The following is a 15924-nucleotide window of genomic DNA, read 5'->3' on the forward strand; positions in this document are numbered from 1 at the left end:
TGGCAAGAAAGGTCATTTAAGGAAGGACTACAAAGAGTTAGCGGCTTCCAGGAAGAAAAAGGAGCAGAAGAAGTGGGATGCGGACTCTTCCGACGAGCCATCATTTGCCTCAGATTCTAATTCCGATCCTCCGGCCCAAGCGAAGTCCAAGGTGCGGAAGGGATCCTCTTTTTCGGATCGTGGGAAGGGCTCCATGGCCCTTTCCTTAGTTGCTTTCTAGTGGTGGTGATGCGGTCATCCCTCACGACTCTCCAGTGCCAAAGAGGGAGTGTGAGAGGGTGATGAGATGGGGCAGCCGTGCCTCATCTATATTTCTATACAGATGCCCAGGATCCAGAGAGGGACATCCTTGACACATTGACCGAAGTCTAGCAGGTACAAATCCTGGAGCTAGGATTGATATCTAGGTTCATGATGGGCTGGTTTCTTGACAGAGAGCGGGTGGCTTTCGTCTGGAGCTCACATAAGGGGATACTTTGGCGGTCTGGTCAAAGAGGGGGAATCCATGGTCATTTATGTGCTGTGGCATTGGTGATAGGATGGTCACATGTGCTACTTCAGCGGCATTGTTGACAGACATTGAGAGCTGCTATGATCTTCTCTATCTTTAGGAGCTGGTACGATCTACATCAACATTAGGTTCTCTCCGAGACACCTTGGTGGTGGCTTGTGCACCCACTACTTAGGTATCCATGGTTTTACTATGATGGACATTGTTGTGTATACTATGATGTGACCTTATCATTGTATATTGTATTGTATGAGATCACCCATGATCTGAGAGAGGGTGTTAGCAGATTAGTTAGCTCATGGTTGAGTCTAGACTTGTGGTTCAGCAGGCTGGGCACAGAGACATTTTAGGCATTTTATTTGCCATTGTTTATTGTGGATTGGCATTATTTGCAGCCAGTCGACCAGCATTAAATGCTGGCCGACCTGTCATATTTTAGGCATTTATTTTGGCCTATTTATTGTTAGCCTCCCTCCTCCATATTCATTCATCACTGGACAGTTCTTGGAGAGAGGGAGGAGGTGCTAGTGCCTCCATAGCCGGTGACTCACATTGTATCTGTACTGTCTCATGTCTTGGTATATGGATTCCATTTCCCGAGCATACATCTGAGTTCTCATCTGTATTGTGTTATCTCTTTCTTCTCTTTTGTCTTGTGTTCAACAGTTTATTTCAACACATGTTTATGCTTCCATTGCTGCACCACTTCTGACACTATGATACCGTGAGTTATGATCATATGTAGGACGGTACAACTGTTTGAAAAGAATAATAAAGGAATATGTAATAAACAATACAAGAAGACTAAAAGTTGTAAATAAGGATAACTCTAACTGACAAATAAAAGAGCTTTAGCTGATACAATCTCATGGAGATGTAGAGGGCTCGCTCTAGCCTGGGCAATAATCTCCTGTGTCTGTTATGGAAGTGTCATCTATTTCGGGGTTTGGAACATCTAGATCAGCCTAGTTGGATGACTTGATCAATCAATATCCACCACATATGTATAGATGATTGAGATTGTGGCTATGTTAAACCCTCCTGGGTCTCTCTGGCGAAGAAATTTGTAAGCTCTCTCTCGATGGGATCCCAGTGTCTTGGAGTTGCTGTACTCTTGAGGAGCGAATCCTGAAGCCATCGTATCTCTAGGAGGAAGTCAACAAGGCACTATTGGTTAGTGAAATCCATGACCGTAGATAGTGGCCCAAACCTGTCTCTAAATAGACAACGGAAATGGCCTCAGATCTCATAGTGTGCTAGGCATCAATAAATATAGTGCTTCTTGTTTGTGGCTCTCGTCAACACATTTGGCATTTGCGTTGTTCTAGTCCATGCTAAAGCCATGTAACTCAAACCAAGCTAACATGTGTGCATATCGACATGAAGTATCACCCTTCTTGGGAAGTTGTCGAGGGGACTCAAGAGCCAACCGTGTGTATCTATATATGGGTAGATCCCATAGGTTGTGTACGTATGTGACTGATCAGGTGAGGGCCTCTACTACATGTCAGAAGTGGTGCAGCAATGGAAGCATAAACAACATGCTGAAATAAACAGCTGAACACAAGACAAAAGAAAAGAAAGAGATAACACAATACAGATGAGAACTCAGATGTATACTCGGGAAATGGAATCCATATACCAAGACATGAGACAATACAGATACAATGTGAGTCACTGGCTGTGGAGACATTGGCACTTGCTCCCTCTCTCCAAGGATTGTCCAGTGATGAATGAATAAATGGAGGAGGGAGCCAGACAATATATAGGCCAAATAAATGCCTAAAATATGACTGGTCGACCAACATTAAATGCTGGCCGACTGGCTGCAAATAATGCCCAAACCTCCATAAATAATGACAAATAAAATGCCTAAATAATCTATGTGCCTAGCTTGCTGAATCACAAGTCCGGACTTAACCATGAACTGACTAATCTGCTAACACCCTCTCTCAGATCATGGGTGATCTGATACAATACAATATACAATGATAATGTTGCATCATAGGACATACAACAATGTCCACCAGAGTAGAACCATGGATACCCAAGTAGTGGGTGCGCAAGCCACCACCAAGGTGCCTTGGAGAGAACCTGATGTCGATGTCGATCGTACTAGGTCCTCAAGATAGAGAAGATCATAGCAGCTCTCAATGTCTGTCAACAATGCCTCTGATATAGCATACGTGACCATCGTGTCGCCAATGCCGCAGTGCAAAAATGACCATGGATTCCCCGTCTTTGGCTCCAAACGAAAGCCACCCGCTCTCTGTCAAGTAACTAGCCCATCATGAACCTAGATGTCAATCCTAGCTCCAAGATTTGTACTCGCCAGACTTCAGCCGATGCGTCAGGGATGTCCCTCTCTGGATCCTATGCATCTGTATAGACATATAGATGAGGCACGGCTGCCCCATCTCACCACCCTCTCTAGCACTGGAGAGTCGTGAGGGATGTCCGCATCACCACCACTAGAAACCAATTGAGGAAGGGGCTATTAAGCCCTTCCCACGATCCGAAGAAGAGGATTCCTGCCGCACCTTGGACTTTGCCTTGGTTGGAGGATCGGAATCAGAATCTGAGGTAGATAAGGACTTGTCGGAGGAGTCCGCATCCTGCTTCGTCGTCTGCTCCTTTTTCTTCTTGGAAGCCGCTAACTTAGTGCATTCCTTCTGTAAATGACCTTTCTTGCCACAATGGTAACACTAGGCCTTCAATTTCTTTGTCTTCAAACCCCTCTTTGAAGCTGCAAAAGCATTAGTGGAATCTCCATATAGCGTATCATCAGTGAAGGTGCACAAAGGATCCATCTGTAGGGGATTTAGAAAAGAAGTAGAGAAAAGAAAGGATTTGGAGAGGGAGCACAGCCAAACCACGAGCACAGATTACAAAAAACAAGAGTTCACATACAGTATAACCCAAAAACTGATCAAAAGAAGCCAAAATTTGCTGCACAAAGTCAAAAAATCAGTTCAAATCTACCAGAAACAGCAAAAACGGCCTGTTCTGCCCGTCGCCCAGCCCAAAATAGTACTGAAAACAACAAAATGTGGGCTGCACACTCCATAAACAGGCGTAGGGAATTGTCGCTAGCAGCCTGACGATGAAAACACAAGCAGTTGGACAGCAGACGATGGCAAATCTGCAGAAAACGCAGGCCAAAAGGTCACCTGTATGGAGCAGCAGCTGCCTGATCAGCAAGAGGGAAAACAGTCTTGAAATCAGCAATAAAACACAGCAGAAACACAAAACCTGAAAATTGATACCATGTTAGAAGTGGTGCAGCAATGGAAGCACAAACAACATGTTGAAATAAATTGCTGAACTCAAGACAAAAGAAAAGAAAGAGATAACACAATACAGATGAGAACTCAGATGTATACTCGGGAAATGGAATCCATATACCAAGACATGAGACAATACAGATACAATGTGAGTCACCGGCTGTGGAGACACTGGCACCTGCTCCCTCTCTCCAAGGATTGTCCAATAAAACACAGCAGAAACAAAAAACCTGAAAACTGATACCGTGTTAGAAGTGGTGCAGCAATGGAAGCACAAACAACATGCTGAAATAAACTGCTGAACTCAAGACAAAAGAAAAGAAAGAGATAACACAATACAGATGAGAACTCAGATGTATACTCAGGAAATGGAATCCATATACCAAGACATGAGACAATACTGATACAATGTGAGTCACCGGCTATGGAGACACTGGCACCTACTCCCTCTTTCCAAGGATTGTCCAGTGATAAATGAATAAATGGAGGAGGGAGCCAGACAATATATAGGCCAAATAAATGCCTAAAATATGACTGGTCGACCATCATTAAATGCTGGCCGATTGGCTGCAAATAATGCCCAAACCTCAATAAATAATGACAAATAAAATGCCTAAATAATCTATGTGCCCAGCCTGCTGAACCACAAGTCTAGACTCAACCATGAACTGACTAATCTGCTAACACTACAATCAATGTGGCCACTACCTCAGCTCTGATGATCTCAGGTAGTACCGAGGACTTACAACTGATCATCCTAGAAATCATGGATACTAGTGGCCTCTTCATCAACCTCCATCCATGATTTGTGCGACCTGATTGTGTGGTGATCAAGACTGGAGCCCCATACCTATACTCCATAGAAGTAATGTGGATGTGACAAGTGTATCAAAGTCACATCTTAGTGTGGGGCTCATGAAACTACACCTATGAGCACATCCTCTCTGAGCCACCTAGTGCTACATATCCTCATGTTAGTCTAGTATTTGTCTTCTCCCTCATAGAGAAAGTGGGATTTGTAAATAGTGCCCCAAAATATGTATATCAATCCACACACTCCAACTCCTCCTTCCCATATGTGAGTTTAGGTGCTGATGTTTTGATGCACTCTATTGTAGTGTTGAACACCATCACCTTGGTGTTACCAAGGTTTGCTGAGAGCCTACTATCTAATGCATAAGAGTGTAGAGCATCCAAATGTCTTTGTTGTCCATTTGGGGAATCAGCTATAAATATAGTATCATTTGCATACGAGAGGAGAGGTATCCAAGTGCAAGCTAGTGGAGCTCCTCTATCTTCTCCCTGGGGTACGTAGTCAGCGATCCCATCGATATATAGGTCAACTAGTGTTGGTGACAGGGGGCATTCCTGCTTCACTCCAATGGTGGAGTGAACAGGAGCTGAAAGGCCCTACGGTGTCTATACTATGCCAACAACCCTCTCATATAGTGCCAAAATCCCCTAACTCAGCTCCTTTGGCACTCCTGTAGCATGTAGTCTATGTATCAATTTGTCTCTCAGATTGTGTCAAAGGCTTTGCAGGTTGCAGAAATCCACAAAGCAGCAATAGATCTGTCAACCATGAGGCCTACCCTCCTGAGAGAGAGAGAGAGAGAGAGAGAGAGAGGCTATTTGTACCATTGCGACAAAAAAGAGAGAGCTTATTTGTCTGTTTTCAGTATGCTGTAAATAGCCACGAAATTAGCTACGCCCTTTATAAGACTGAAAGATGGATTTTGGAGGCGTTGTTGTGAGGCGGATTATACCATCGGACAACAGCTGTCTATTCAATGCTGTCGGGTATTTTTCTTCATGTTGCTCTGTATTTCCTACTTTCCTGAGTTGTCATTTTGTGTATTGAACTCAAAGTAGTCATTGAGGTGCTATCTCCATACTATTAAGTCTAATGTAGACGGTCTTACAGGTATGTGATGGAGAATAACAAACACAAGGCATCAGAGCTACGACAGGTGCTTGGGGTTGTGAGGACAAGTTTTTTGATCTTATCAGTATATAAATTGGTACTTATTTGTTGAGCTTTACAGGTGATAGCTGCAACTGTAATGAGTGACCCTGCTACTTATAATGGAGCAGTTTTAGGGAAGCCTAATGAAGAATATAGTGCATGGATTATGGATCCTGAAAAGTGGGGAGGTAATGATTTACAACGAATGTTGTAGCTCTTTTTTTGGCTTGAAAATGAGTCTCTGTATTTAAACTTGTAATTTCTTTGTTTTTTTTCGTTCATTTCTATTCAGTTTGCAATAATTTGGCAGCAAGGCCATGATGTTTTAAAGATGATTAAAAATGGCACAGATGAGAGCCTTGGTATGCCAAACTATGGGCAATGCCATGGTGATGGTGATGAAAAATGAAAGTAAATTCTATTGTCCAGAACAACCATGCAAGGTTGAAAGCCACATAGGCTAAAAGAAGTAAGCACATTAGGCCCTAATGCATACATACCATTTATACAACAAACAGCCCATTTGCTAACATCCTCCACACTTGCACGTGTGTGTGACACATTTTTGTGCACGCACACGTGCACCAATCTGCTGCTACCCAGCCAGGAGGAGGTTCGCCCAGTTAGCCTCTGCTGCTGTCATCACCCCAGCAAGCATGAGCTGTCGCCAGCTGTTTTTGCTCTATATGAAGATGTCATCAACCTTATTTGGTGGCATGCTTCTGTGTTTTCTGCTGCTACTCCTATTGCAGATAGTTGCCTACTTTCTGAAGCAGCTGCTCATCTTCAGGTGCTGCATTTCGGGCTGCTGTCTATTCTGAAAGCTGTCACCTATCAGCTGATGCTGTTGCTAGCTGTTTTTGACCTTTTAGTCGCCATCATATTCAATGAGCAGCTACCTATGTTTTCGTACTTATGATACAGAACATAAAGGGGATGGACATTAGATTCACTTCCCAGTTGTAGAGCCAGATGGGCTCATCCCTGAGCTTGGGGCCAACAGCATACTTGGGGACCACCGCACCTTGAGAGTTAGCGTCCCATACTACCAATCTGCACCATCCAAGTGTATGGATGCATCGGTCATTGGACCTAAAGTCTAAAGAGTGCTGATCATACAATGATGTGTACAAATGTGTCATGAGTTCTTTAAATAGGATGCGACTGTCCTAGCCCTAAAGTGCTCCTAGTGTATTCACACAATGTCACTTTATGACCCAAGGTTATGTCAAATGTTGACACCAATCTGTATATCCAAGGATTTAACAATTTCTCCATTATTAATGATTGCTGTCCTTAGTAATATCCTTAGGGACTAATTGGGAAAATGACTCTTCAATGAATGTCTGATTGCCAAGTTGCCTTCGCCTTTGGGATTTTTTTCCACTCTATTAAATACTCAGGATAAATTGTCCGACGAGATTGTTAAGTCCTGTAGTCAAAGATGAATTTGGGTTTGAGTGGAATGTAACATGAAATGTTGGAGCTTGTTGGGATAAGGTGTTTTAGCAAGTGAGGTTCAGGGCTATCCTTTTCCAAGTCCTGAACTACCTGGGTCCCTCTATGGGGTGTTTGGTGCCTATCCCTGCCAATGCAATGTTGATCTTCGTGGAGCTATCAACTGAAGGAAGTGGAAATAAGTGGACTTGTTTGACGAAACTAGGGATGTAAGGTCTCAGCCTTGTGGTAGCATTTGCACACTTGTTGACAAATGTAACGAGATATACCTTTGAGTCATAGAACTTCCTCGATTGGGACAATCAATTCACCTTGTTCCAATTGTTCTTTCAAATGACTCGTGGGAACATTGGATGAATTAGGATGTCTAGAGGCAAATCCAAATGGTAAGACATGCTATTGATTTTCTTGGTAATTTGAAACAGTCCATAATACTTTGAAGATAATTTATAGTACTTGGTTGGTTGAATGGAAGTCCTGTGCGACTTTTAAGGTAAACCCACATGCCCTCCTAGGATTTTGAGGAAAATTTGGTTTGGTTAGCATAAAATGTAGTGTGATCTTGGGCTGTCTTATTGCTTTCTTTTGCAACCATCTATATTCTTGCATATTGTGCATGAAGTCAAGTATGGTCTTCATCTTTACTCCTTTGAGATTGATGCTATTTCCCGCATGCCTTGCACAAAGTCAACTATTGTTTTGGCTCATAATTGTGCATCAACATAAACTAGCTATAATTGGTAGCGAAATACTAGTATAAGCGGACTCAAATTGTGGAGGATAATGCTCCTTATCAAATCGTCCATGGGAGACATGTGCATTGTCCTCTTGATCTAACCATTGGTCCAGAATACTCCTAGGACAACATGGAAAATTGGGTTTCCAATTTTTGGAAGACTGTTTGCCAGAAATGGCTAGTGTATAGAGTATCAGGCATCGCCTACATAACACATGCTCATATGTTAGGTAGGCGATGGGTCAAGTGCAGACAGATGACATGATTGCAATAACATGCGTGAGAAGGATTGTGATAGCATGCAAGAGGATTGTATGAGAGTCAAGGCACTTGGGCATGTGGAAGACGAAGGTGATGGTAGGTGAATGATGTGCAGGTCATGGGTAGCAAGATTGTGCCTTGTGGATCATGCACAGCAATTCAACTTTTTTATTTTTGGGATAGGGGGGTGGGGATGTAGAAGACGTTCAAAATATGATGACTTGGTTGTTGAGCTAAAAATGTATTAGCTTGACTTAAGTAGCCTCAAAACATGCTTAATTAATGAAGAAAACCTTTTATTCTAAAAAGCAACGTGATCCTAGAGAGTTACTGTGTCCCACATGCAAAACCCTAATTTGGGTGTCCCAAACTTAATATAAATATGCATGCAGTTCACCACTCTCTCTAAATCTCGTTTTTGCAGGTTTTAGCAGCCATAACTCTGTTGTCCACATCCCGTTCGCGGAGGAGCATCGTGGTCAGAGCTTACACCAGCCACTTGCTATCATTTGGCGCTTGATTCCAGTCTTCTTCGCATGTTTGCTACTGTCACCAGGTCCCAAGAGCTGTCCTCTACGGTTGGGTGTTGTCGCCTATAGTTGGTTGCTGTTACCATTAGCTAGTAGTTGTCACTAGGATCTTTTCTCTTCTCTGAATACTGTGTTTGCAGTTTTTGGTTGCCGCCCTGACATTCTCTCACCTTTCTTTGCTGCGTTTGCACTTAACAATTGTCGCCAATGCTTAATACCCCTCTCATCGTAAAACTGCTCAAATGCTTTAGAGATATATTTATTCTCATTATCAGACCTTAGGAATTTTGGCCTATACCCAAACTGGTTCTCAAAAAGGGCAAGCCAATGCTAAATGGTAGCCAATATATCCAATATTTGCTTTATGGGGTATGCCTAGACCTTATGCGAGTAATCATAAATGAAAGTAATAAAATACTTCGTACCACCTGACGACTTATAAGGCATATGTCCACAAACATCAAAATGAACAAGAGCCATAGAAATTGTACATAATCCATTCTGTGAGTGTGCAAATTTGTAGCTCTCATCGTGTCTTCGTTTCTAGCTAACCTTTAAGAATGATCGTGGATTATACCATATCTTGGTGCCATTTTGGCTTATCAATGCTTCAACTATCTTCTAGAGTTTGATGAATAAGATCTTATAGCCTTTCCTCTTTCAATTTGTCCTTGTTTTCTTTATTGATGACATACTGATTAGCTCCTGATTTACAACAAGATACTACAGAATCATTTGTTATATGTGAATTTTTTTTGATGTATTAAGGTATCATAGATTCTTTGCTAAGGAGAATGTTCTTTTATGCAAATAGAAGCGGAGTACTTAGGCCCTATTGTTAGTGAGAAAGGGATACAAGATGATTCTAAAAAGGTATAGTGTATTAGAGATTAACCAACATCTACTACCACTACTTCATTTAGGGGATTTCTTGGTCTATCATCATTCTATTGCTTTTTCTCTCTTCTCAGGTATCTGCGTTTTCAGTCTTTCTCTAGCATTGCCATCTGTACTAGATCCAGCCTTCCTTGGTTGCGTTTGTTGATGTTCGACACTTGGAGGCATTTATGTCAAAGAATAGTAGCAATAGCCTCTTCTCATATGGTGTGGTGGGTTGTCAAAGCAATGTGATGATGAGGAGGCGAAGGTAGTTGCATGTGGTTATGAAGGAAGGATTTGGGTAGTTTATCAGTTGCCTCATAAAATGAATGAAGGATGGAATAATGTTGAATTGTTGGAACACGTAGAGTCTTTTCTTCTCAATAGCTTTGACATTTGGAATCTTCAAAAAGTTGTCTCTACCATGTTTTCCTTCATTGTATTCCTTGTCGTGTTGATAAGGATAGAGGCAACGAGTGGGTCTATCTTTGCACTAATGCTTTGGGTCTATCTTTGCACTAACGCTTTCATTGCATAGTGTGCTTGCTGCATGAGTATTGTATATTCATTATTTATTCACTTTATTATTCATTGTGTTCACCGTCTTTGAGTTACCCTAACCCTAACCCTAACTATGTTTTGAGTTTATCAGTCTGTGCTTTGTCATACGATTGCTTTCATGCTTTTTGTGTTTAAAGCATTTCTTCACATGGTATTAGAGCTAGGTACTCTTTGAGAAACCTTGGCCTTTGATTGGAAAGCTCATTCCTGAAAGCAAGAACAACAGAAGGGTCAGATGACTTCGAATACATTCACAATACCACTCCAATCTCCATAGCCAAACATGGACAGAAATGATCAAGAGTGGGCCTCTCAGCTTGCTACTACTCGATCTAACTTGGGCGAACCATCGGACTACCATGGAGTCCACATATTATATCAAATTTCTACCGCTGAGTAGAATCTCATCCTTATGCATAGGGCTCAGTTGGAGCTTGAAAGTAAGCTTGAGTTTTCTTCTTTAGAATCGGTGTAGAAAACTAATGATCTTGCAGGATTCCGACGGATTGGCCATCCGTAAGTGGAATCTGGCTCGGATTACACATCACTTCCACAGTACTTCTTTTTCGAATGCTAGGTACGAACCCTATTATTTCAGATTCTATGCCAACTGATTTTGTATTTTTTGTTGGATTGAGAGATGCTAATCAAGAAGGGACTCTTCAAAACAAGCTTTGGTTTGTGAGTAATGAGGAAGACATGTATTTCTTCATGAACTCAAAACTAGATAATAAGCTAAAAGAAGAACTTGTAAGTATTTTTATCCTTCCTTTTCCTTCAAATGATTTTATTTCTCATGGTCAATATGAGGTAGGCGCATCTTCATCTAGTGCATTTAATTGACAAAAGAAACCTACGATGTTTCCCACAACAACATCCATCACAAATCCATTTGGGGTCCTATACATCCCTCCCTTATCTTCTATTGCACATTCCTTTCAGCCTCCATTAAGTGCACTACATTATCCACCACACACCATATCAGGATGCTCTATAGTGTACACATTTGGGTACAGCCTTTAGGACCTCTATATACTTGTTTCCGGGTGGTGTACGTGTGATGGAGGCTTGATCTTCCACACACACACTTTCGAGTTTCCCCCCGTCAAGTTATTCTTCGAGTATGGATCGTTTTGGTATCATAGCTTGCCTCTATGGCATTACCTAGTGGACCATTCAATCATTTTGTAGTGCGCTAGTTGACATTTAGACAAGGCTATCGTGTCCCAGTGCCTCCATCTACACCTACGGTATCATATGGACCTATGTTTGTTTCGGAACCTTTGTAGCAATCGACAGTCATTGGATATCAACAACCTATTTTTGCCTATCCATCTTTGCCCCCTCCTACTTCTTATCCACCATTACTACCATCTTATCCACTATCTTATCCCATTTATCCATTTCTCAGACACCTCATGGTTCTAGTTCCTCATCCGCCAAGCATGCATTTAATGATAAGACTCGTTTCAAGGGTCAAACTATGCCACTTGGTTAAATTGATGAGGCATGTCTTAGACTCTTAGAACCTATGGGATTTAGTGTAGGGGATCGTGCACTTGTTTCATATGAGGTCGCCTGCTCATGGAAGGCTCGTAATGCCTCCGCTATTGTTGAGCTTATGTAGGGATTTTTGCGTGTTAGCATTTTAACTTAGCATCTGAGCATTGGGCACACTTGAATGATTGCTATGCGGCTCGGGATAGGACCCGTCGCATCAATTTGGATCATGAGCTTCAAAATTTAAAAATCATAGACAAGGATGACTTAAAAATCAAATTGGTTGAGTATCGATGTCTCCTCGCCAAGTTCTCAAGAACTGGGGCTCTTAAGTCCTTCGACGATCAACTTATACTTTGGTACATTCTAATTGATACAAAGAATATATGGGAGACACCATTGTATAAACTTTTGATTCTCTTCTACTTTAAAGCTATCATGATACTTTCTCGGTTAATGTGGCCAATGCCCATAGTGGATATTGAGGAATATTGACTGACTACACAATTCTATTGTCTTTTTCATTTTCAAGCTTGCCTCCCTTATTAAGGTGGATATGTACTTGTGGAATATATTTAGGCTGAGTATATGCATTGTATTGCACACAAAGTCACATGACACATTGAAGCGATATAGATCACATGAAGTCTCCACAAGATTGACAACCCTAATAAATGTGTTGTGTTCAAGATAAGGCTTGAGTGACAGCTCCTTTTGCTTGTGAAAAAGCTTCTACCATCTCTAATATCTTTCTTTTTTGTGGTGGATATCCCAAATCCAAGAACTAGACCCCCGTACCCTAGTTGGGTAACCCCTAGCAAGGAAAGCTGGGTGGTGGCAACCCTTAGTAGGGGCAATAGAGAGGCCAAATCCACACTGCCACCAGTCCGTCATCACTGTCCATGAACTACTCAACTCTAGAGGGTTTGTTTGATTAGTTTGCAAAGGTCTACATCGTCTTTTTAGAGACATTGGATACGAGTTTTGTTCACATTTGCGAGTTGCCTCGTAATGAGGTGCCTGTAGAGGCCCGCTCATCATAGTTGAGCACGTTAGTATGTGTTTGGCTTGTGGACAGTGGAGCTACCTATCACATGACTTCTAGAGCGGATATTTTTTATTTTTCGAGCCCCTGCAATCGAGAGTATCCGTATAGGAAATAACTCCTTGGTCACGATTTAGGCCCAGAGACGCGTCAGGTTTCCTATTGACTTGGGTCTAGATCTTGCTGCGTTGGATGATAACTATCATGTTCCCTAGCTTGGGGTGAACTTGTTGTCCGTTCAATAGCTTTGCTAGTTGGGCCGAGCGGTTTTCTTCACAATGACCACAATTGAGGTTCTAGACTCTCAGATTGGTTTAGTGATTACTCGAGGCAAGGCATAGCCTAATGACCTTTTACCACATGACACTTTCTTACCGAGCCGACTACCAATGATATGAAGTTCCATTGCTTCCAAGATTTGGCCACTACATGGGAGCCTACAACTTTGAGCTTCTTTGGTATTTTTGCTAGGACATCTGAGCTATAACTCTCTTTATGAGTTGTCGCGTTAAGGGATGGTTGAGGGTCTTTCATACCTAAAACTCTCTCGAGAGGTTTGTAAAGCATGTCAGCTAGGTAAGTAGCATCGTACACCCTTTTCTCAGTAGTCTATCACTCGTGCCAGGGAACCCCTTAGGCTCATTCATGTAGATCTTTGTGGTCCCACATCCACTACCGCCTTAAATGATGCACTATACTTCTTTTTGATAGTGGATGATTTCTCTAGATAGTAGATACATGTGGGTATACTTTCTCAAGCACGTTTGATGCCTTTATTTATTTTAGTGTTTGGGTGCTATTGGTCCATAACCAAATTTTCCATTGTGTGGGCACTATAAGGAGTGATTCTGGTGGCAAGTTTACCTCCCATGAGTTTTTTGAGTTTCTACAAGAGCCGTGCATTGTTCACTAGCTTACCTCTATCAACTTCCCTGTATAGAATGGAGTCGTAGAGCATAGGAACCAAACTGTCCTAAATACGACACGCTTTTTCTGTTTGTAGCAAAGCTTCCTAAGCGCCTTTGGGTTAAGGCTGTTAACACTTTAGTGTACATTCTCAACCGATGTCCGATTGCGGCAGTTCCTAAAAAGACTTCGTACGAGGCATTCTTTGGCTCTCTGTCTGTTATTTCTCACTTCAGAGTTTTTGGTAGTCATGCTTATATGCACACTCTTGATGACAAGATAGGAAAGTTCACCTCTCAAGCAGATGTCTTGATTTTTGTGGGCTATTTTTCTAAAGTGAAAGTCTTATCATTTGTTCGATCCTCAGACAAACAAGGTGATCGTTTTAGGAGGGATGGCATCTTTGATGGGAGGGACATCGTGTAGTCCTCTAGACTGGACTCTTCATACCCACCTTCGCTCACATTATTTGAGATCGTGCTTACTAAGCTGAGTCTATTTTCTGCTCCTAACCTTCATATAGATACTTTAGCTCCCTGGCCTTCTCTGTGAGACTTGTTACCACTAGTACTAGTAGACCATGCATGATTCGGGGATTCTTCCATTGGATCTTACTCTAGAGGACCCTAGGAGGTATGCTTAGCTCGGCCCCATGCTTCAAATGCATTGTTGTTTACAGTTGATTACATTGTATATTTTGAGCTAGATAATTGGCAAGAGGCTCTCCAAGACTCTCTATGGCGTGAGGCCATGGAAAAGGAACGGGACAATATTGACCGGAATGAGACTTGGACCCTGGTGGATCGTCCTTGTCACAAAAAGGTCATTGGGATGAAGTGGATTTTTAGGATCAAGCTAAAGGTTGATGGTACTTTAGACAAATACAAGGCTCGCCTTGTAGTGCAAGGTTTCAAGTAAAGGTACAACATTAACTATGAAGAAACCTTTGCACTTAACTATTGCTCGACCGACATCATTTTGTCTGTTGATTGCGCTCATTGCTCACCATAGTTGGCCGATCTATCAAATGAACGTCAAAAGTACCTTTTTGAATGGTTATTTGGAGGAGGAAGTCTATGTGGAGTAGTCTCTCGGCTTTTCTTCTACTGACCGAACTGACAATGTATTTCACTTGCAAAAAGCTCTTTATGGGCTGAAGCAAGCACCGAGGTCTTGGTATTACAAGATGGACGAGTTCTTATGTACTCATGGATACCATTCTACCCCTATGATCCTAATCTATACGTGCACGTTACTAGCACGGGGGTCAACTATATTCTGCTTTATGTTGATATACTATTAACTGACTTAAATTCTGTAGCTCTTGTAGAAATTAAGGCCTAGCTTTGTGCTACCTTTGAGATGACTCAAACTTAGGATTGTTGTCTTATTTCTTGGGGGTGGAGATTATGAGATTCGAGGGAAGTATCTTTCTGTCATAGTAGAAGTACGCTCTACAACTGGTGGAACAATATTGCACTGATCAAACATAGCCAGTGGCCATGCCTCTAGATCCCATTGTCCATTTGCACAAAGATACCTTGGGTCCGTCTTTTGATGCTTATATCTATCGTTTTATTATAGAGAAATTACTTTGGTTGATTCATACTAGGCCAGATCTTACATTCTTAGTTAGTTCACTTAGTCAGTATTTTAATGTATCTAGAATGTCTCATTGGACTGCTTGTCTTCTTGTGTTAAGATATTTAAGGTGTAGCTATAATTTTGGACTAACTTTTGGATATGGTTTATGTTTGCAGGGGTACACTAATTTTGACTGAGCGGGAGATTCTGATATCCAACGTTCTCATGGAGGCATCTCTACACCTTGGGCATGGCACCCATCTTTTGGGCCAGTCGTAAGTAAGAGGTGGTGGCGGCTTCCATGACCGAGGCAGAGTATCAAGCTCTCTTTGATGACACTACGTAGGCTATCTATGTGAGGAACTTGCTAGTTGCGCTAGTTTCCTTGTGAGTCGCCTATAGTTGTCTACTGTGACAACCAGAGTGTCATTGCCCTTGCGGGTAATCCTATAATCTCCCCTTGGACACGACACGTGACGGTTCATTACCATTTCACTAGAGAGCAGGTTGAGCTAGGCACCATTCGCCTAGAGTTTGTGCCATCAACAAGTGATAATTTTGTAGATATTTTGACCAATGTGGTCAACCAGCTGCTTCCTACAGCATCTACTATCTACCATGGATTGGCTTGGGTACACCCTCCTCTACTTTTTCAGACTGACAGGGAGAGGGTGCTTTCCTTTTGCTTCTCCTTTCAGCTTGA

At 42.0% G+C, this 15924-nt stretch overlaps 1 protein-coding gene across 2 annotated transcripts in view; it reads left to right on the plus strand.

Moving 5' to 3' along the window:
• LOC148011187 (OTU-like cysteine protease family protein) overlaps positions 1 to 15924 on the plus strand; it is a 100564-nt gene that overhangs the window by 7438 nt on the left and 77202 nt on the right. For both annotated transcript variants that reach the window (XM_087670024.1, XM_087670025.1), the window contains exons 2-4: positions 5475 to 5595; positions 5720 to 5765; positions 5841 to 5949. In XM_087670024.1, coding sequence (XP_087526150.1) covers positions 5525 to 5595; positions 5720 to 5765; positions 5841 to 5949 — 226 coding nt within the window. In that variant the 5' untranslated portion in view covers positions 5475 to 5524. The remainder of the gene's footprint in view (positions 1 to 5474; positions 5596 to 5719; positions 5766 to 5840; positions 5950 to 15924) is intronic.

Source organism: Lygodium microphyllum, chromosome 28 (assembly GCF_053477565.2).
Source record: "Lygodium microphyllum isolate KBCC chromosome 28, Lygodium_microphyllum_v1.1.10, whole genome shotgun sequence".
Classification (NCBI taxonomy): Eukaryota; Viridiplantae; Streptophyta; class Polypodiopsida; order Schizaeales; family Lygodiaceae; genus Lygodium; species Lygodium microphyllum.